The sequence below is a fragment of the Monodelphis domestica genome, chromosome 3 (genome assembly GCF_027887165.1).
Source record: "Monodelphis domestica isolate mMonDom1 chromosome 3, mMonDom1.pri, whole genome shotgun sequence".
Classification (NCBI taxonomy): Eukaryota; Metazoa; Chordata; class Mammalia; order Didelphimorphia; family Didelphidae; genus Monodelphis; species Monodelphis domestica.
The window spans coordinates 315,706,300-315,728,749 of NC_077229.1; the positions used below are offsets into that span (position 1 = coordinate 315,706,300).

General features: G+C 34.7%; 1 protein-coding gene across 5 annotated transcripts in view; it reads right to left on the minus strand.

Moving 5' to 3' along the window:
• PDE7A (phosphodiesterase 7A) overlaps nucleotides 1-22,450 on the minus strand; it is a 133,292-nt gene that overhangs the window by 18,860 nt on the left and 91,982 nt on the right. For 2 of the 5 annotated variants that reach the window (XM_001379117.4, XM_007487049.3), the window contains exons 3-7: nucleotides 22,295-22,378; nucleotides 9,975-10,126; nucleotides 8,829-8,892; nucleotides 4,784-4,879; nucleotides 3,607-3,707 (exon numbers count right to left, since the gene is read on the minus strand). In XM_001379117.4, coding sequence (XP_001379154.1) covers nucleotides 3,607-3,707; nucleotides 4,784-4,879; nucleotides 8,829-8,892; nucleotides 9,975-10,126; nucleotides 22,295-22,378 — 497 coding nt within the window. Of the gene's footprint in view, nucleotides 1-3,606; nucleotides 3,708-4,783; nucleotides 4,880-8,828; nucleotides 8,893-9,974; nucleotides 10,127-21,050; nucleotides 21,135-22,294; nucleotides 22,379-22,450 lie in introns of all 5 variants that reach the window. The other 3 variants (XM_007487050.3, XM_007487051.3, XM_007487052.2) reach the window with 2 other exon arrangements.

The window sequence follows — 22,450 nt, forward strand, 5'->3', positions numbered from 1 at the left end:
TGCCCCCAACAGATGACTGAGGGAGTGGGAGGACAATGACTCAGGAAGGAGATTTTGAGGCAAATAGGGAAGGTAACCAAGTGGCAAGGTGTATGCTAGTGGCATAATCAGGATTGTGGGGGACAGGGGTCAGCCCTCCCATGGAGCAATTTCCTCTCTGACATCTGCAGTAATTTTATTTTTCTGAGAGGCACAAGGGAAAAGGAGAATCCACTGGGCAAGCTCTATAAGGCAGTGGCAGAAACTACTTAAAGGGAAGAATCCAGAATGCTATTTCAGAAGTTTTGGCTTCTGGGAATGCAAAGAATAAAAAGGACTAGGAGTCATAAATCAGAAAATGAGGTTCTAGAAGAGACAGAAAGGGAGGACACATAAGGAAGAGAATTAGAAATCTCTGCAAAGAGATACAAAAAATGAAATTTAGTCATTGATTTCTGTTTAGTCTATTTTAATCTTCAGGGAATCCATTACTTGGGTAAGATTCACCACTTTCTATTTTAAACTATTTATTCCATTTCTAAATTTCTTTTCTAGAGCTTTTATTTCATTACTTAATCTCATGTTTAAACATTCCATCCAATGAGTTCCCTGACCTACTCACTTCCCATGACCTACTCACCTCAGTTACATACAGATACCCTTAATGTTGCCATCACCTACAAATGCATACATCCATGTTCAAGAATTTTAAAATCTCATTATCAACCGCATGCTATTTTTGTGTTAGATATATTTTTGATTTATTCATTTTTAGCCTCAGTCTCTAAATTGGGCTTTGTGCCAAGACCAGGTTTACCACTTGATGCCTTTTTTGGGTATCAAGTATGTACTCCCTGGTACAGCCCTTGGTTCCTGTATTGACCTTTACTTCCTGTGGTTAGGCCTACCTGCATCTTTTGAGGTTCACAGCATGGAATCTTTAGGGTCTTCTAAATTTTCTCAGGATAGAGTTCTTGGAAACACAGAGCCTCTGGGTCCCAGAGCTCTCCTAGTCTGAGTGCTACCATGCCCTACTTGTTGCTAAAAATCCCTAGGTCTTTCAATGTCCAGATTTCTACCCTGTTGAGGGCTTTCTTGTGAGAGTCTTCCATACTCCAGGCATAGAATCCTAGCCTATGCACATCTCTGGCCTAACTAGAGTTAAACTGAGAAACTACCAGATTTGTTTGCCTGCATTGGCTTTGTTGGTGGCCTCATTTGCAATTGCTTTTGGGCATGTTGTTTACTCTCTGGGCAGTTGTGGGGTGGAAGAAGTCACATACTAAAATCTCACTAGATTTTTAAAAATCTTTTTAAAAAATCTTTTTAAAAAAATTAAAAAAAATCATTTTGGTCCAATCTAAATTTCATGTTTTTGCTGGAGTGGGTAAGACCTCTTGGCCAGAAATAGCCTCTAATGCCATTCTTTATGTTATTTCTCTTGCTTCATTCCTCAATTTTAATATATTAAAACCTTATCATGACAAATATATGCCTTTCTATTTCTATCTGGGTAATTATAGTTTCAATTATTTGAAAACCACAGTATTTCATGACTCCAGTCTACATATCATCAATGGACGAATATTAGGGTTAAAAATAATTTTTTGATTCAAGGAGAATTCTGGGCCAACAAAATAATTCTTTAGTTTCCCTGAAGTCATTCTAGCCTGTTCTTTTTCCCCTATTCAATTTTTAACCCCAGAACACTATCAACTGCTATATCTGTCCTACTTATAGGTACTGACATGCTAATGGTTTGTCAACTAGATAATGTACCTGTTTCACATTTTTCCCCTAATTTCTCAAATCTTTCCCAACCATAGAACATATAATGTCAATTATTATTGTACTTGTTACTTATTCCTCCAATGTTTACTAAGCATATATTTGTTGTAAAGCACTGTATTAATTCTGTTAAGAGAAACAAAGATGACAAATAAGTCTCTGTTGTTATTGAGCTTATAGTCTAGTAGAAAAATAATATACAAATAACTAGCAAAAAAAATACATGAAAAGTACAAAGACAGGGGTAGAATGCTAGGTGAGGTCCAAAATAGGACCTTTTTGTATAGAAGAAATTGGTAATGTTTATGGAGGAGATGGCACTTAAGATATGCTTTAAAAAAAGGGTCATCCATCTCTCCTCTAGGTCCCTAAAATCTTATTTTGGATGCCTCATTGTAGAATGGAGGTGACCCTGTTTTCTTGAAAGTGATGATAAAATACAAGTCAAGCACAAAAGCTTTGAGTAGAGAACCTAAGACTATATTTTTGTCATATGAAGACCATCTTAGTGTTGTCTGGGTACACTCACACTAGCTAAAGGATGATAAATCTTTTTTTCTAGCAGTAATATGAAGGACCAACTGGAGGAGGCAGAAAGTGGAGGTGAGAAAACCAGTTTGGATACTAACAAGAAACTGAAAAACTTGGCTTTTTACAAAGAGATGGATAGGGAAGAAAACAGAGAATTATTCAAGTGAAGTAATGAAACACCAACTTTGTAGGCAGATTTAGTTCAATCTACCTACCCTTAACCTAGGCTCTCTTATCATGTTTTGTAGAAATATTTATTAGTCTAGAAGTGGTCTTTACATAGGAAGTTACTAATCTTTAACTTAAACCATCAAAAGAAATAGGAAATATTGAAAAGGGAATATTCACTACTATTGTGATGAGAAATGATAAGCAGGATGATTTTAGAAAAACCTGGAAAGACTCACATGAAATGATATGGAATGAAATGAGAAGAAGCAGGAAAACACTGTATGTAGCAAATGATGGAATCACCTGCCAAAGTTTGTTACTAGAAAACCAGAGGGACTCAGGGTAGAGCTATTTCCTTCTACCCTGTCTGGAGTAAGGGAGGGGCCTGTTGTAGCACTCGGTCTGGTGGGGTGGGGACAGAGCACAGCACTCTGTTTCTAAAAGGTCCACTATCACTGGTATATAGTAACAGCAATATTTTACAATGATCAACTGTGAATGATTTAGCTATTCTAAGCAATACAGTGATTTAAGACAATTCCAAAGAACTCAGTGAAAAATGCTATCTACCTCCAGAGAAAGAACTGATGGAATCTGAATGTAGTTCAAAGGATATTATTTTTTACTTTATTTTATTTGTATGTGTTTTTATTTTGAGGTTTTGGTTTTATATTAATATTCTCTCACAATACGACCAATATGGAAATGTTTTACATGATCATACATATAAAATCTAGATTAAACTGCTTTGCCATCTCAGAGAGAGGGTAGAGAAGAGATCTCATAATTTAAGAAAATATATGTTAAAAATTGTTATTAGATGTAACTGGGGAATAAATATGTTATTATTTTTTAAAACCCTTATCTTCCATCTTGGAGTCAATACTGTGTATTGGCTCCAAGGCAGAAGAGTGGTAAGAGCTAGGCAATGGGGGTCAAGTGACTTGCCCAGGGTCACACAGCTGGGAAGTGTCTGAGGCCAGATTTGAACCTAGGACCTCCCATCTCTAGGCCTGGCTCTCAATCCTCTGAGCTATCCAGCTGCCCCCTATGTTATTTTTTTAAAAAGAAAATGAACAAATATTCAAATTGTTTTTCTTCTTACAGTAGTAGATGGAATCAATGTTAACATCTTACCTTAGGTTCTTTTAAATAACAGTGCATGGCCTGAGTCACATCAGCAGCATGAACTGCATTGTGATAAGGATTTTGACTATGATAATCTTCTTGAATCATTACTAAAGAGAAAAAAATATAAATTTAATTATAAATGGTGAAATGTATTAAAATATGATAAAAGGAGGTGATCTGTTAACACATTTTAAGTAATCATTGTCTGAAAATGATCTGATATAGGCCTAATAATATTTTTAGAAACAAATCGTCACATACTTCAAACATATTTAAGTAACAAGTACATGAAATAATTAATGATTTCAAAGCTTAATATTTTTTGCTTTCAATCAGATTCAATGCCCTAACTAAAGGCTGCTAGATAATTTTTTTAGTTCACTTCTAATATTAAGACCAAGTTTTAATCATATTCCTCTAAGAAACAGACAAAGAAATATACTGGATATTACCATTAGTTTAGAATGGATGACTTCACTTGTTTGGAATATATTTCCAAAAGAAGAGTCAATAAATAAATACTGAATACTTTTTACAAAAACATTATACTATATGTATATTTGAAATTAGGTCTCCATTATAGCCAGGGAATAAGCTGCTGGGGCCGGCTCATACCCAGTTGTAGAAGAATACTGTTAAAATTTCACTATGAGCATTTATGCCTTGGAAATTAACAAATGCTACAAATCAAAGCTTGATTTCTTTTATTAATTATCTTCACTTAAGAAAGTGATGAAGAAAATGTTAATAATGCAGATTCATCTTAAAAGTGTATCCTACATTTTTGGAGAGCAGGTCATTAAATATTAATCAGCACACATCCCTGATTATAGCAAATCCTAGAATATTTTTTGTCCCCATTGTCAGGTTGAAAAAGAACACAGCATGAGATATTTTTTTTTTTAAACCCTTACCTTCCGCCTTGGAGTCAATACTGTGTATTGGCTCCAAGGCAGAAGAGTGGTAAGGGCTAGGCAATGGGGGTCAAGTGACTTGCCCAGGGTCACACAGCTGGGAATACAGCATGAGATATTACAAGGTGAAGTTCTTAGTCTCATACTAAAGGAAAAATAGAATGGAAATTGTTAAAATTTTTGGTAGCAGGAAACAGCTCATAAAAATTTAAACAAATTCTTACCTATATTTAGGTAACTACCATTATATATTGGCTAGAATTTCTTACCTAAAAACCTACGAAGTTTCATCATATCTAAGTGGAAGTATTCAATTAGTCCATGAAGACTAAATAAGTGAAAGGTTAAGTTCACTAGACTGTTTCCTAAAAAGAAAAAGGGAAATATGTTATGCCAATATAAAATACCAGCACAGAAATTTGATTGTATTTTTATTCAGGATATGCATTGATCTATCTTTCATTACAGCTACAGACGTTACTGATTATGAAGATATTACCAAATACCTTTTTATTATCATCTTCATTTTTTCTAAAATCAGACTTTAAAAATGAAATCTTACTTCCATTCTAGGTAAAAATGATTAATAGTTGGTTACATTTTTTCTTTTCTTTTTTTTTAAATTTTAAACATTATTTTATTTGGTCATTTCCAAACATTATTTACTGGAAACAAAGATCATTTTCTTTTCCTCCCCGCCCCCCCTCCCACCACCTTTCCCTCTCCCATAGCCGACGCACGATTCCACTGGTTATCACATGTGTTCTTGACTAGAACCCATTTCCCTGTTGTTGGTATTTGCATTATAGTGTTCATTTAGAGTCTCTCCTCAGACCTGTAGTCAAGCAGTTGCTTTTCCTCAGTGTTTTTACTCCCACAGTTTATCCTCTGCTTGTGGATAGTATTTTTTAGATCCCTGCAGATTGTTCAGGGTCATTGCATTTCCACTAATGGAGAAGACCATTACGTTCGATTGTACCACAATGTATCAGTCTCTGTGTACAATGTTCTCCTGGTTCTGCTCCTCTCGCTCTGCATCACTTCCTGGAGGTTGTTCCAGTCTCCATGGAATTCCTCCACTTTATTATTCCTTTTAGCACAATAGTATTCCATCACCAACATATACCACAATTTGTTCAGCCATTCCCCAATTGATGGGCATCCCCTCGTTTTCCAATTTTTGGCCACTACAAAGAGTGCAGCTATGAATATTCTTGTACAAGCCTTTTTCCTTATTATCTCTTTGGGGTACAAACCCAGCAGTGCTATAGCTGGAGGTTACATTTTTTCTAAATGAGAATAACAAATTATTTTATTTTAGAAAGTAAGTAGGTATACAAATTGCAAACAATTTTGCAGAAGAACCACCTTATATAAATGGATATCACCCTACTATAATAGCTAATCATTAAGCTTATTTCTGTTAAAGTTAAATTAAAAATTCCAGGTTCCAAAACAAATACAAAGTCTTTCTTTACCTATTCATTAACTCCCAGTATACCCCATCCTGCATCTTTCCTTTGCTGATCAAACTTCCAGCTCAGTCATTTGCCAAGTTTTGTTGCTATTTTTTTTCTCTACAGCATCCTTTTTCTCCATTCACATAGCCAACCACCCTTGTTTAGACTTTTATCACTTCTTGCCTGGACTATTGCAATAGCCTTCTAGTTGTCTGCCTGCCTCATGTCTCTCCCCTGCCCAATTTAATCTCCACCTTATACCTTTAAATATGTTATACCAACAGTTCTTAATAAAGTATAAACTACCAATGACAACTCCATCATCTACTGAATGCTCTGCCAAATATCCTAAGCAGTCCTTCAAACAACTATGAAGACCAAAACTAAGGTGGAGCTATCTAGTAACCACAATGTTGGCCTGAGGAATAATAGAAAGGAAGCAGTATTTTAAGAATTCTTTTCAATTTACCTAGCATGTAGCATAAAATATTGAAAAAGAGCTCACATTATAAAGGGAGAGATAGCAGGTAAATAACTAGGGACATACAAGATCTACATTGTGTAAAAGGAGAGCAATATCAGATAGAAGGCATCAGCAGATAAGGGCCCAGGAAAAGCTTCCCATAAAAATGGGACTGGATTTCAGCTTTAAAGGAAGCCAGAGAACATTAAGAGATGGAGGCAGCAGGCCAGGGTCAGAAGATAAGTGTCACATGGGCTGAAAATCAAATAGGTCAGTATAGCCAAATCATAGAGCATATGTGGGAAAGTAAATTATAGGAAGACTAGTAAGAAAGAAAGGGACCAGGTTGTGAAGAGTTTTAAATGCCAAACTAAAGACTTTACATGTTCTGGAAGGGAAGGAGGAGCACATGGACATGCCTGACTTCTTGGCAAATCACTTTGGCAGCTGAATGCAGGAAGGGTTGAAATAGGGAAAGATTTGAAACCTAGAGAACAAGAAGAAGGTTATTATATTAGTCCAGATGAAAGATAATGAGGAGAGGGCAGCTGGGTGACTCAGTGGATGGAGGCCAGGTCTTGAGATGGGAGATCCTAGGTTCAAATTTGATTTCATACACTTCCTAGCTATTTAATACTATGAGAGTCACTTAACTCCAATTGCCTAGTCCTTGCCACTCTTTTGTTTTAGAATTGATACTAAGGTGGAAAGTAAGGGTTAAAAAAAAAAGATCATGATTTCTATTTTGGACATAGTGAGTTTAAGATGCACACCCATGGAGCATTTGATTTGAGATGTTCAAAAGGTAGTTGACAAAATCTAATAGTTTCAAGAAACAGAACTTGTATCACAATTTATTAAACAAATAAAAATAATTTATAAAAATGAACTAAACGATCTGGAAAATCCTTATGAAATGGTGAGCTATTGCTGCTCTTTGCCTTACCACCTGAAATATGTAATGTCTCAAGAAAGTAAGCAAATATTTCCATAATATTCTATAAATATTGAATATCCTATTATTCATACAGTATTATTGTATCATCACTACTACAAACTCATGCCAAATATTTACTTTCCTATGAATATAATTTATCAATTTCCGGTGGTTGATTAAGTACAAGCTTAGGAGTCTATGGTCTACTTTTATGGGAAAATATCCCCATCTTCTGGGGATTAGGAAAATTGCACATAGGAAATATTACACAGAGGAAGACTTCTGTAGCACAAAGGAAAAAATTTACAGGTGTCTAAAAAGCTGGAAACCCAGTTAAGCCAGTGGATTTTTTGCACAACTATATCCTTCAGTTCCAAAACAGAAGCTCATTATTATAATAGGAATGAATGAGACAAATTACTCAAATAGATCTGTGATGACATCAATTTGGATGATCCATTTGATGATGAAGATTGTATCTATTCGTGGCTCCTGATCTTATGCTGCTTTGGTTGAAAATAGTGAACCCTTTAGAAAAATTACATTTACAAAATTTTGAGACTACAGTAAACTTTATTTTTATCACTCCAAACTATCTAGGTACATATTAGACCCAAAGTAGGCATGAAATAAGTAATTTTTGCCAGTGGTACTATTAAGTGTTCTATTTATGTAATAAATTTAATCTCTACCCTTACTGCTCTTCTGCCTTGGAAATGATACTCACTATCAATTCCAAGACAGAAAGTAAGAATTAAAGGGGGGGAAAAAAGAAAAGCAAAGCAATGGATTTGGAGTAAAGAGATTTGGGCTTGAGTCTCAATTTGAACAGTTACTGGCTATGGAAACCGTAGGAATGCCATTTAATTCCTCAAGAACATTAGATTCCTCATATAAAAAAAAGGAAAAAAGTAAATACTAATTGTACTTACTATATATCTCACTGAGTTTCCAGTAAAAACACTATGTAAAATATAAGTGCTATTAAAACAAAATCTGTTAATAACTGAATTCATGGGCTACCAGTTAATTTTTGTTGTTCAGTTGTGGCATTCATACCCAACTCTTCGTGACCCCATTTGGAGTTTTCTTGGCAAAGATACTAGAATAGTTTGCAATTTCCTTCACCAGCTTATTTTACAGATGAGGAAAATGAGGCAAACAGAGTTAAGTGACTTGCCCAGAGTCATACTGCTAGTAAAATGTCACTGAGGCCAATTCTGAACACAGGAAGATGAGTTGTCCTGACTCCAAGTCTGGCACTCTATCCATGTGCCACATAGAGGAATAAAAATATTTTGATCTTAGGGAGTGACTGATCTTACAGGAATAAAATCGAGCATTTTTTTAATATTTTCATTCTTTCTACTGTCTTTCTTCATTCCTTCACATTTCTCTACTACAGATGACTTTTGCTTGGCAGAATACACTAGAATAAACTGCTTCTTACTTACCATTAGTTAATCTATCGAAGAGAAAAATATCAAAATTCCAATTGCCAACTTTTTCCAACATACACTGAAATAAAATAAATGTTTACACTATTAATATAATTTCAATCAACATTTTTCTGTTATCTGTAGCTATTTTAAAAAAGCAATGAAAATTGAAGCTGACTTACTCATATTATGAAGGAATATGATTCCAAATGATATATTTGTTCAAAGACCTGTCTACTTGACTCAGAAAGAGATCAAGTTACTACGATTTGATTCATTTTTCTCTAGTGGAGAGGTGGAATATTAGGGAAGAATAAAGGAAGAAAAGAGTGTTTTGGTATTCTCATTCCCTATGTTCTTTTATGAATTTTGCATAAATCTAACTTAAAGTAATCAACTATTGTGATGAAAGTTTTTGCAAAACACGGAGTGTCACAATATTATGATGATGATCTGGCTTATTATTTGGGATAAAGAATTAGGTTAATATGGAAGATCTGTTGGACATTAAACACAGCCTCCCTAAAAAACAAAATGGAAATAGCTTTTATTTAAATTGAAGAGTCTAACTTCTGTATAGATGTGGTTTAAACTATTTTAAACAATTTAGTCTTTTAAAACATTCAAAGAAAAATGAGCAATGTACTGTATTAGAAGTTCTAGGTTGAAATAACAGCTTTGCTACTGACTACCTGAATAAACTTGGGCTCTTTACATCTCAGCTTTTTCATCTGTAAAATAGAAGGCTGGACCAGAATGTTTCTGAAGTACTCTCAACAATAAAATCCTGCCTAACAGCCAAAAGGCAGGTGGGTCTATTTCTAGCTTTGGCTTTAATGATCTATGTGACAAGTCAAGTCAAGTCAAGCTCTCTGAGCCTCAATTTCTTTATCTTTCAAATGCTGGCTCTAATTTCCATGATTTTTACAAATATGGTTTTACTCTAAAAAAAAATCTTTTTACTCAATGTTAAACCAATAAACCACGTTTTATAACTTTTAACTTAAAAGGCAGTCATTCAAAAGGGGAAAAGAACATGCAATAATTAATTCAAAAATGTATCAAACACTAGATTAAATCTCCTTAAATTATAATATTAGCATGTATGTATGAAATTCTTTGCTTAATTTATTTAAAAAGTTTAAATCAAACTATACAAACCTTAGCTTGTCCATTGTAATCATCATCTAAAATGTTTAGTGAATTTGTAACAGCAACACCTCGGAAAAAGCGAGAAGATCTAAGATATCGCTGGAAACTTAGTAACCTCCTTATATTCCTGGCAGACACAGACACTTCAACTTCAGAATGAGCTGAAAAATAACAACAGTAACAAAAAAATTAGTAAAACAAGCCAAATCTATCACTCCAAAATATATATGAGATGTTTTTTCTGCCAATCCTTATGTTTACACAGTAGAATTTTTTAGAATTTATCTACTTAATAATTACTATAATACTAAGGAAAACCAGGCAACATTAATCACATTTTCCCAATTGTGGATAAAAGTTGAAATGGTATAACTGATCATCACTTAGAGTGCCTCTCAGACCACATACCTCTAGCTGTACTGCCATTTGACCTCTACACCAATTCTAAGTAACCTGGATCAACACTAATTTTCATACTTAGAAAACCATTTCCCAAATTACATCTGAAACTCTCAAAATTAGCTTTCTAAAATTAATTCATCTTTTAACTTTGTAGATGTTCTTAAAATGTTTCTATAAAAAATAAAATGTTTTTTTCTGAGAGAGAAAAAAGGACTAAGTTGATTTAAGGATAATTTCTATAGTTCAGAGAGATGGAAAATAAATTTCCTAAGAGCAAGTCACTATATTTTGCATTATTTCTAGAAAATAGCACATAAACTATTTTGCTAATGTTAAAGACATATAAACATTTTAGGCTTATAAAATGTCCACCAATAGCATTATTTCCAAAGCAAAAGAAAGTAATGTATTTAGTAACCAACAACTGACATTCCAAAACAAATATTTTGCATCAAAGAAAAGTTCTTCCAGCAAGAACAAATTTTCTAAATTAAATCTCCAAGTTATACTATAAAATAGTCTATTAAGAGTCATGTTAAAATGATTAAGTTTAATACTTATGTGATTAAATACTTGCAATATCCTTTCCTAAAGCTTCCCTCCTTTATTATTCCTATTTCTACTTCCCTATCAATTCCATATTATCTATAAGGAGATTATCCATAACATTTTAAAATTTATAGTCTAGTTTTCCAATGTCACTCAGTTTGCTTGAAAGCCAGTAGTAGCAATGTGGCTGAGGAAATGTCATTGGCAAATTAAGCAAAGTTTAATTAGAATGATAGAACTGATGCTGCGAAAAATCATTTGACATCTGAATGCCTTAGTCAGATTTGTATTAGCTTTGTCCTATGCCCATGTTGACAAACCTATGGAATGCCTGCAGGAGGGGGCTGTTCCCCTCCCCCTCTCCAGGCACCTCTTATCACTTCTTTTATCACCTGCCCCTCTGCCCAGCAGCCCAATGGGAGTGCTTCCTCCCTCCCTTGTCTAGGGTTAGGGTTAGGGTTGTAAGAGTGGGGAGGGAGGTTCACATGCAGTGTGAGGGTTGTAGTTTTGGCACTTGGTCTCTAAAAGGTTTGCCATCACTGTCCTATATTTCTAAGGATATTCCCAAATAACTATGAATGACTAATTTTATATTCTGTCATTTGTACTTAAAGCAAAATATTTCAAATCAATGGCCAATTCCTCTCGCATCTACTTTCAAAACATTTCTTTATATGTCCCATCCTCTACTCTGACATTGCTGCCACCCTGATGCAGGTACTCATCACCTCAAGCCTGGACTTTTGCAATAACCTGCTGGTGGACCTGCTTCATGACTCTTCCTTTTCCAGTCCATCCTCTACTTCTTCCTAAAGTTTAGGTCTAACTAGGTCACCTTTCTGTTTAAAACTCTCCTTTGGCTCTCTAACACTTCCTGAGGCAACAAGGTGATGCAGTGAATCAAGTAAATGGTCTCGAGTCAGGATTTAAAATCCAGCTTCAGACCCTTACTAGTTGTCTGAGCCTCAGCAAGTCAATCATCTCTCAGACTAAGTTTCCTTGTCTTTTGCTTTACTCTTTACCCAATACTCTGTGAGCTAGTGACACTAGGCTCCTTGTTGATCCTAATTCAAACCTTCAACTTTCAACTCTGGGAATATAAACTATATCTCCCATAACTGGAATTCTCTTCTTCCTTAGCTCTATCTCCTGTTTTTCTTCAAGTCCCAGCTAAAATCTTACCTTCTAAAAGAAACCTTTCCTAATCTCCCTCAATACTAGTCCCTTCCTTTTATCGAGTATCTCCAATTTATCTCCAAATATATCTTATTTGTACCTGGCCATTGTGCTATGAGCTGTATTCTGCCATAGTCTAGCACCACATCTGTGAGACTCGGTTCATTTCAGGGAGTTACATTTTAACGACAGCACAGATAAAAGTGTAAAGTATCCAAGAGGCCACCCAGTATAGAGAAGATGCAGGGTTCATGCCAAATGAAGATACATTGGTAGACCTAGGTTGATACAGCTTAGTGAAGAGAAGACTTAGTAAAGACAATGACAGTTGTTTTCATTTAGAATGGCTGCTACTACTTTTGCTTGGCCCCAAAAGGCATTACTAGGCACAATGAGCAGAAGATATAAATAGGATTTCTAAAATTTAGTGCTATCCAAAAGTAGAACAGGATGCTTCTCGAGATGATGTCTTTAGGAAAAGGCTGGATGATCACTTGTTACACAGGTTACGAAGGGAATTTCTATTCAGTTATAGATTGACTTTTGAGACAACTGTGACGTTCTGTATATGATATACTCTTTAACAATTATAAAAAAAAGTGTGAAGGATTTATAATCATAAATATTCCTAATTTTACAACTGCCAGTTCAGCTAGAGATACAAGTGCTGCAAACAAGCTTACCATTACCACTGGTAGTCTGGTTACTTTATATTTTAAAATTATGCCATACTTATATTTTATATTAAATTGTACATATTTGTCTCCCCTTATAGAATATAAGCTCCATAAGAGCAAGAATAGATTTATTTTTGTCTCTGTATCCTCAGCTTAGTGCCAGGCACTTAACAAATGTTTATTGAAAAACTAAAGAAGAGTTATATGAAATTAGGCTGGAGAATCTGTAAACAAGATTATAAAAGGTGCTGTTGTTAATCCTTCCCTTTTGAAGAAGACCAATGAGATCACAAGGTTATGTCTTGACTCAGTGTGAATTGGATTTATGAAGCAGTTACATAAAATCATCAGTCTCACTCTCTTCCAGAGGCAAAAGAAAAATCAGGATGAATGACTATAGCCTGGGATACAGCAGATGACCTTGGTTCCATGTCTGACCAAGCTCTGGGCACTCCATAGCATAACTACCTTCAGGGCCATTGGAACAAACTGTTCTCATTTGCCCATTTTGCTGGGGGAAATTTTCATATGTTTGGAGTAGACATCCTGTCTAAATCATTGATGGGTTTGAGGCCCTTCAGTTAACTTCAACCTGGTTTAGTCCATTTTCCTGGACAGTTTTGCCAGGGTGAGGCTATTGTGCCTGTTACAGCCTCTTGGAGCTACAGATAAAGGTGGATCCCAAATATGGGTGAGCAGTCTTGAAAAGGACTCAGGAAGCCCTCACACCAGGTGCTAATTCTCCAACAGTATCCCATATACTTCAAGGGTGTTAAATGCTGGACTAAATAGTTTATCTTAATGACAAGATGGAACCCAGAAAGGTTTTTGAGCACAGGAGTAAGAGGATCAGCCCTATCCAATAGGAAGGTAATTTTGGCAGCAGTGTGGAGGAGAGACTGGAGAGAAGCTGGAAGCAAGGTGACCAATAAGTAAGTTAAAACATAGTCCATATTAAAAGTGAAGAGTGATAGTATTGATGGTGGAAGCACATGGACTGAGAAAAAGGGATGTATTTGAGGATTGAAGTAGAGGTAAAACAAGATGTGACAACAGATTTTACATGGAAGGTAAGAGGAAAGGATGAATCAAGGGTGATGGTTTTGTTTAGAGTGAAGACTAGTTTCAAATTCCATATCTGACACAGTAACTGTATGAATCTAATAAGTTACTTAGCCTTTCACAACGATGTAAATTGTGAGAAATTTGAAGAAGGTAGCAAGTAGTTAATAGTGGGAACAGAGTGAACCACACCAATTCCTCTCTGTAGCTAGTTTAGTTTCTTTTCTATTCAATTGAGGGCTTAGTCCAAATTCTGTTTTGTGAGAAAAGTGTCTTCAATTATGGGAATTGGGAGGAAACTTTATTGCGTTGTTTGAACCTAGCCCTTGGAAACTGGACCACTTGTACCTGCTGTTTAGAGACCCTTAACAAAGGACCTAGATTATGTTGACCAGAAGTGCAGTTAGATCTTAAGATTTGTGTAAAGAATTTTTTCATAATTGTGTATCTTAAACTTTATATGCCTTTTAAAAAATGGCCCAGCACTGATCAGTCAGTTATTGTTTCCATGTTCCTTTGATTATCTACAGATATTCTTTTCCTGAATTTAGAGAATTATACTTGTTTACTCTCCCCTTCCAAACTTGGAAAGTCCTTAATCTTTCATACAATTAGAAATCATATTATCTTTTAATTAATTGGTCTTTTAAAACTGTTTTTACTATACAAAAGTCTGTCTCCTCCATATTTGGGGTCTAGTCCTAAGATGAGGAGGGGACCTGGTACCCTTTTATTGGGCAACTGGCATACATAGCTTAATAAATTAATATGCTCAGAAGATCATCAAGCTTTGTTTCCTCAGTAATTTTATCTTTTGCTCATTACAATCTTTGAAATGGAGATGAAAACAATTATATCTATCTCACAAGAATCAAATGAGGATCAAATGAAATAATATATGTAAAGCACTCTGCAAACCGAAGAGTGGTATATAAATGCTAGAGAAAAATAATGATTAAAGTCCACAGAAGATTTAAGTCAGAATGGTTCAATTGTCAACTCTGACACTAGCTCTATGACCCAAGAAAGTTACTTAATTTCTCTTTTTCTTTGTTTTGGTTTCTTTAATAAATTGGCAAGCTGCTTATTATTATTAAATGTAAGGTACAGTGCTAAGAACTGGGGATATAAATACAAAGGTGAACAACTATCCTTGTATTCAAGGTTGTAGCAGTTGTGTATTTTGGTTTCCTGGTTCTGGTTACTTCACTGCTCTGTATCATTTCATATAAATATTCCCATGTTTTTTAACTTTCTTAATATTAATATTTTATCATGATGTAGTTGAATTCCATCATACTCATAACCCAAAAATCATTTGTCATTTTCCAACCAATGGATACTGTTTCACTGAATATTTCAGTAGGTGTAGGACCTTTCTGTTTGTTTGCCCAGGGACAGACAGCTAGGAAGAATCTGAGGCCGGATTTGAATCCACGATCTCTAGGCATGGCTCTCAATCCAATGAATCACCTTGCTGCCCTTAATTAAGTACTTTTTTAAACACAATGGCTTTCCCAAATGTCTGAAACACCAACAGGATATGTGTTGTTATCTTTCTACATTCCTTCCAATATTAACTGTTTTGTCATTTTGGGCAGTCATTTGTGCTCATATAAGTCAGATGGTAGTGGTAGTCAACCATGTTCATAAGGCTTTGGAGGTTCTGTTATATCTTGTGTAAATGTCATAAGGGAAAAAAATGTACCTCTTACTGTTACCAGTTTGACAAACAGCTGCCTCAATACTCTTTAGCACAGAATCATAAACCATCACTACTCTTCCCTTCTTCCTATCACTTTTATTGTATAATTTACTTATAAATCCCCCTCTTTGCTAAAAAGCTGCCTTCTCCTTCTCAACTTGCCAAACACTTTGTTCTAACAAGTGACACTTCAAATTCTTTTCACAAACCCTTAGGTCATTTATGTTGCCAGTGTTCTTAAGATTCTGTTCTGCTCAACTGCTTGACTACAGGGGCCAAGGGGATATGATTGGGGATGGAGACTCTAAATGAACATCCTAGCGCAAATACCAACAACATGGAAATGGGTTCGGAACAAGGACACATGTGATACCCAGTGGAATTGCGTGTCGGCTATGGGAGGGGTAATGGGAGGGGAGGGAGGAAAAGAAAAGGATTTTTGTATTCAATGAATAATGTTTGAAATTGAAAAAAAAAAAGATTCTGTTCTGTTGTCTGAGAAGTCACATTACTAATAGTATGGCTTTTAATTGCAAAACTTTCTCTTTACTATATCCCAGTTTCTTTCCAGCCCAGACTAACGTTTTTCAAGCCATAAATTAGCCTTAATTCAAATCATTATCTAATAATCCATTTCAATAATGGAACAAATTACTATTACCTTTCTCAATTCAATAAGCATTTTCATTAAGTACTTACAGTATACAAGAAACCATTGAGGAGGCAATTTTAAAAAAAAGTTTCTCTCAGGTATTTAACACTCCACTGGGGTGGAAGAAAATAGCACTAGTAAGAAAGAGGATCAAAAAGACTTTCCATAGAAAGCAGCAACCAAGTTATAGCCTTGAAGGAAAAGAAGGACTCTAAAAAGGAGAAGGTAGGCTAAGAGTGCTTTCTAGGCAGGTGGGACTACCTGTACAAATACCTGAAGGTGAAAGATGGAATGATGATGAGGTCATTCTGCTTAGAACTTCGGGTTGTTTCATTCTTTGTATTTCAGCACATGGTTAGTACTTAATAACTTGTTAACTGATTGAAAAGTAGGATGACACCAAGCTTTGAAAGGCTTTAAATGCCTCCTGAGTTTTGCTCCAATGATTCACTATGGTATGAAGTGACTCTCAGTTTTTAAAATGTTAAAGAGCAGAGCTCAAGTTCTGGCAGGATGTTACCAAGCCAGAAAGATTTTAGATACAAATGCATTGAATCTCTATTGTTCAGGGGCTGCCTAAACTCATAAATCACCAGAAGGTAGAAAACAGGGGTCTTTTTTTGTTTTGGGGGGCAAAGCAACTGTTTTACTTTACATTTTTGTGTTTATAATTTATTCATCTAGGACCAGGTATTACATGTGTCCACTAATTTTTGTCAAGTTAACAAATGTATCCACACTAGTGAAATCATAGATCATTTGAAAGTACTGAAGTACTATTAATGTAAGAGTTATTCTATTCTAAAACATCAATTAGATATGCAATAATGGCAAGTGATTTAATATAGGTCTTAGTGAACTGATTAAAAATGTGAACTAGGAATATCTTTAAAACATAAATTATATTCTGGATTCTCAAAGACAAATACTGCTGGAAATAAGTTCTTAGAGGTCCTAAAATGCTGGTGTAGACATAGTGAGGGACTATGAGTTTATATGAAGTCAAAGATCAATCAATTGACACCTGAGTAGTATTTAAGCACTAACTATGTACCTTGCAAATTCTGTGCTAGGCAACTAGCTATATAAAGACAAAAATGAAAATTTCTGCTCTCAAGCAGCTTACAATCTATAAAGAAGAAAACATGTAAACATATGGGCATGAAGAAAATATATACAACATAAATAATAGTGTTGAGGGCTATGGGTAAGGGTAAGAGCGACAGACATATAGCCTTGGAATTAGGAAAAATAGGGTGCAAGTATCATAGCTGAGAGAATCTCAGTATACTTCATCTCCCTTCAATGTACTCTATGGTTTTGCCAAACTGACACATTTGTTACATATGAAACCAAGAGAAAAAAAGAGGAAGTGGTAGCATCATTGGGAGGTCAATAAATTAACTGGTAGAATGTGCTTTATGGTGTTCTAAAGGGCAACAAGAAGTGACCTTTCTTGGGAGAAATCTGGTCATCTTATATTATCAAATTAATGTTAAGGATGTATAAAAAAAGACCATCAAAAAATAATTGTGGTTTATATGGCAATATCCGTTATTGCAAGGAAGTTGGCCTAAAATGAATGAAGAACTTAGTAAGATACCCCAAATGAGATCAGCATAATACTTGAAAATCAGTGAGTTCAGTGCATAGGAAGGATAGGGAGGATGGCAAAAATGTATGCTACAACATAGTACTCAGTTATTAGAAAAAAAAAGAAGTCAAAGGCTCAAGAGTAACTTCAAAAACTTCATGCCTAAGTATTAATCAATCCATAAACATTTATTAATTAAGTACCTACTATATGCCAGGAATTATTAATGCTTTGTTCCAAGAAAGACATAAAGTAGACAAAAAAGATGATGAGAACTAAATAACATCATTAAAAAATGAAAATGACAATATTTTAATAGACAGGTTACCACTGTGAGTAACTACTGAATCATTTGTCAGTGTATGATCACATCATTATGATCAAAACCATTATAAAATTAGAAAACAAGGATAAAAATGAGAATACGGTAAGCAATTATTGCAACAACTATAGAAAAATAAAAATTTGTTAGCTACTAAAAATACAAAATGGATAAAATAATTGATAACAGCATTATTACCATTTTCTAAGTTAGTTTAACTAATAAAAATCAATTGTCATAAAGAGGAGACACCAAGAGGCCAGAAATCACCTCAGTTCAGCAAACATTTGATCTTCTAGATAAACGAGAAGATATGTCTATAAAGGACAACATTTATCTTTTGTTTCCTGATAAATCATATTCCAAGGTCTCTGGAATATCATATTCTAAGATCTCTGCTCATTAATGATGGTGGCAATTGTATCTTGTGTGATCCTGTGCATTTCTGGTGCTTGAATTATTCTTTTTGGTTGCTTGACTTTATTCTGTGGTATAGGAACTATAGATTTTGGCTAGGAAATTCTTAGGAGTTTTTATTTTGGAGTATCTTTAAGCAGGTGATCAGAGAATTCTATTTTCATTTTTCTTTCTGGTTCTAACAAGCTGGACAATTTTCTTTCATGATTTCTTGAATTAGGATACCCAGTGTACTTTTTTGATCATGGCTTTTAGGCAGTACAATGATTCTCATATTATCTTTCCTTGATCTGTTTTCCAGAAGTTATTTTTTATGAGTTACTGTACCATTTTTCAGTCATTTAACTCATATTTCTTGCTGTATCATTTCTGTATCATCACTTTCAAAGAATCTAATGTTTCTGTAAGGTTTTATACCTCTAATGCTAAGCTAATTAATTTGACTTCCTAGTCTTTCCTCTACAGTTCTCATTTTTTTCTAATTCTTTCCTCTATGACGCTTATTTATGAAATTATGTTAATTTAAAAATAATCCCTTGTTTAATTTCTTATAGAAATTCTAGTTAATTTATATCCAAGTTGTGCCTATTTTTGAAGTTTTGCTTATAGATATTCTGGAGTAATTTTCTTTTGTGTTTGAGTGTTTAATCTGTCTGTCACCATAATAGTTTATTATGGTGTTTGTTTTTTAAAATTTATTTCATCCAGCCTTACTTCTTGAATTGCTACTTTGTGACAATTCTAGAGGTAATGTCTAGACCTAGCATATATTTATTTTCCATTCATTTGGCTCTGCTTCTGCTTTCATGGGATATTCCTCAAGGACCTTCAGAGAAGCTTATATTGAAAGCTTTGAGTATGTTCTAAGCTTTCATATCCAGGGTAAAGTCTGATTGTTGCCTTCCCAATCAGAGCTTTGCAGTCTCCCAATTCTATTTAGGTCTGGACAATACAACTATGGGCTTGCTCCTTGTTGGAATCCTAGTAGACTGATGTTGGCCCTAGCTACCATCAGTTAGCCAGAAAGCTCTACAGGTTTCAGTCTAAGATGGGAGTTGAATCAGACATCTATCTCACTTTGGAATCAGATACACATAGTTGTTTGTCACTTCTGTCCTTGCTTCCTAACTAATCCTCAGGTTGAGGACTACTTCTTTCCCTAGACCACCACTCCAAGAGCAAGTCCCCTTTTCAAATTGTACTGGATCTATGATATAGCTCTAGAGAATAAGTGACAGAACTACCAGCTGGTAACATTTTCTGCCCCTTGCTTAGCTACAGGCCTATCCATGCTAGATACAAGACCTTTTTTGGCCTTAATGTGCAGGTTTAGGACTTGGCTTAATTTCTATGCTGAACTTTTAGAATAGTGCCACCCTTCTGGACAGACTCCATCTCCTGTTACACAGATATCTGTCTCCTTATATTAAGGTGGCCTGGAAAAATGATCCACAATTTTCCCCCCTTGGATTTCCTTGTCAGACCTTGTTCTGATGCTCTTTCCAGGTCTTTTTGAAGCAGGCAACTAGGTGGTATAGTGGATAGAAGTTGAATCTGGAAAAGGAAGACCTTGAATCTGGAAAAGGAAGACCTGAGTTCAGATCCTTCCTCAGAAACCTATTAGTTATATGACTCTGAATAAGTCATTTAACCTATCTTTTTCATTTTCCTCATCTGTAAAATAGGGATAAAAATAACATCTACCTTTTAGGGTTGTTGTGAGGGTAAAATGAGTTATTTATAAAAGTGTCTTGCAATCCTTAAAGTCCAATATAAATAATGCTAGTTTATTATTGGTATTATTATTATTATTATTATTATTATTAGTAGTAGTAGTAGTAGTAGTAGTAGTAGTAGTAGTAGTAGTAGTAGTAGTAGTAGTAGTAGTAGTGGGAGGGGTGGTCTTGTCATTCTCATAATTATTTTGAGATATGGGATATACTACTTTTTTATACTTTATCAACTTGGTTAGACTCCAATAGATTCTTTGTGAAAATCTAAGCTGGCTGGTGATTTCTCTGTGTATCATCATTTTCAGCAGACAAATCACATTTTTCTAATGATTTTAACCCTGACTTTTACAAATACATCAGCTTTTACTGAAAAAATATAACAAGAGCAAATATACAGACATTAACCTCCCAATACCTGGGGGGTAAGAAAGGGAATTAGGCTCATAACTTAGTTCAGTTCTTACAAAGCATCATTCCCACCAACTTCACATCCAAAGGAGGCACTGCTATCAAATAAGTCCTCATTTCATGTTTCGTTGACATGGGTAAAAAAGGTCACTCCAAAAGATCATTCCTTGATCCTTGGGCTATGAATGCAATAAAATGGGTGCAAATCTTCGCCTTAATTCCTGGGGTTACTTTTCTAATCTGAAGGGTCAGAAACTATTGCTTACATGTAAGAACAGAAAAGAACTAACAAAAATGCTGAAAATGTAGGCTTGATTCTTGGGAATCTATGATCTTACGGGGGGGAAAGGCCCAACAGCCCTTCCCTTGACAGTATATAGTCTCTTACCAGATGCCATCACACCACGTGTAGACAGGTGAAGAAAATGAGGCCAAGAGGGTTGGCAGAAGCCAACTAAGGACTTTTAAATTCCTGTAAACCCAAAGAGTCTCTCATTGACTATGCAGTTAATGAAACAGAACACCTAAGCACACTACACAGTCTTTCCCAGAAACTTTGTTTATAGAACATCAGGACTATGCAAGAAATAGGCAGTTGGTCTCTTTTAGGTCTTCTGGCAAGTGCCAGGTTTCTATTACATGTGTCTTTATGCTTTCCTAAAGTCACATGAAAATATTCTCAAAAAATTACTTAGCAATTTAAGATAAAAATGACTTGTGTAAAGTATTATAGCTATGTATTTGTTTTGAAGATACCATTTAAAAATGTTGTCATGTCATTCTTGAATCCCCTGTTGCCTATATAACTCAGTTAATAAACTATTCAGAAATTATTACTAGGAGTTTACATATATTAATTATCTCCAACTAGTTATGTTAGTTGAGTTCAGAAAAACACATTATGTTTAGCTTAAAAATTTTATGTATCTTTAAAAACATATTTTAGCTTACATATCTTTAAGACTATATTATATGTGTATGTTAATTATGTATATATGTGTATACATATAAAAATTACAACCAATGTTCCTATCATATAGAAATGTACACAGTCTGAGTAGGTAAGCTTAGAGGGAACAGATTAACTCACTTTTGCATTTGTATATTCAGCACCTAGCATAGTTAACTGACATAATAGGTACTTAATACTTGATGATTAATATCTGGGAATACCAAATGCCTATAATTTAATATCACAGATTCAGGCCCTTAGAAGTTAGTCTAATATCTTCAGTTTAGATGCAGAAATGCACTATTATAATATGATGGCATCTGAGAGCCTTATAGACTTAGCAAAAAAAACACAAAACTTCAGCAAAATTACATGATACAAAATAAATCTAAATAAATCATTAATATTTATGTTAATACTTTAATTAGAATCTTAAATCCCTCTCTATTAATAGCTCAAAAGATACTTTGTTGATATATATATATATATATGTGTGTATATAGTGTGTGTGTGTGTGTGTGTGTGTGTGTGTGTGTGTGTGTGTGTGTGTTTTAATAGCACAAGGGTGCTATTGCTTTGAAAATCTGCCATTTATTGTCACAGGATTAATATGAAGGTTAAAATTTCTGGTTTAAAAAAAAGCCTAGATTAGAAGTATTCTTTCAACTGCTAATACTTACAGTGAAAAATACGAAAATCAATGTATGGATGAGAACCTCTTCTTTCTGATTCAAATCCTGCCCGACTCCTTACTCGTACATCTCCTAGATAGGGTCAAGAATAAAATACAAGCTTGGAAGACTGTAGAGATAAATACAAAAATGAACAGAGGCTGC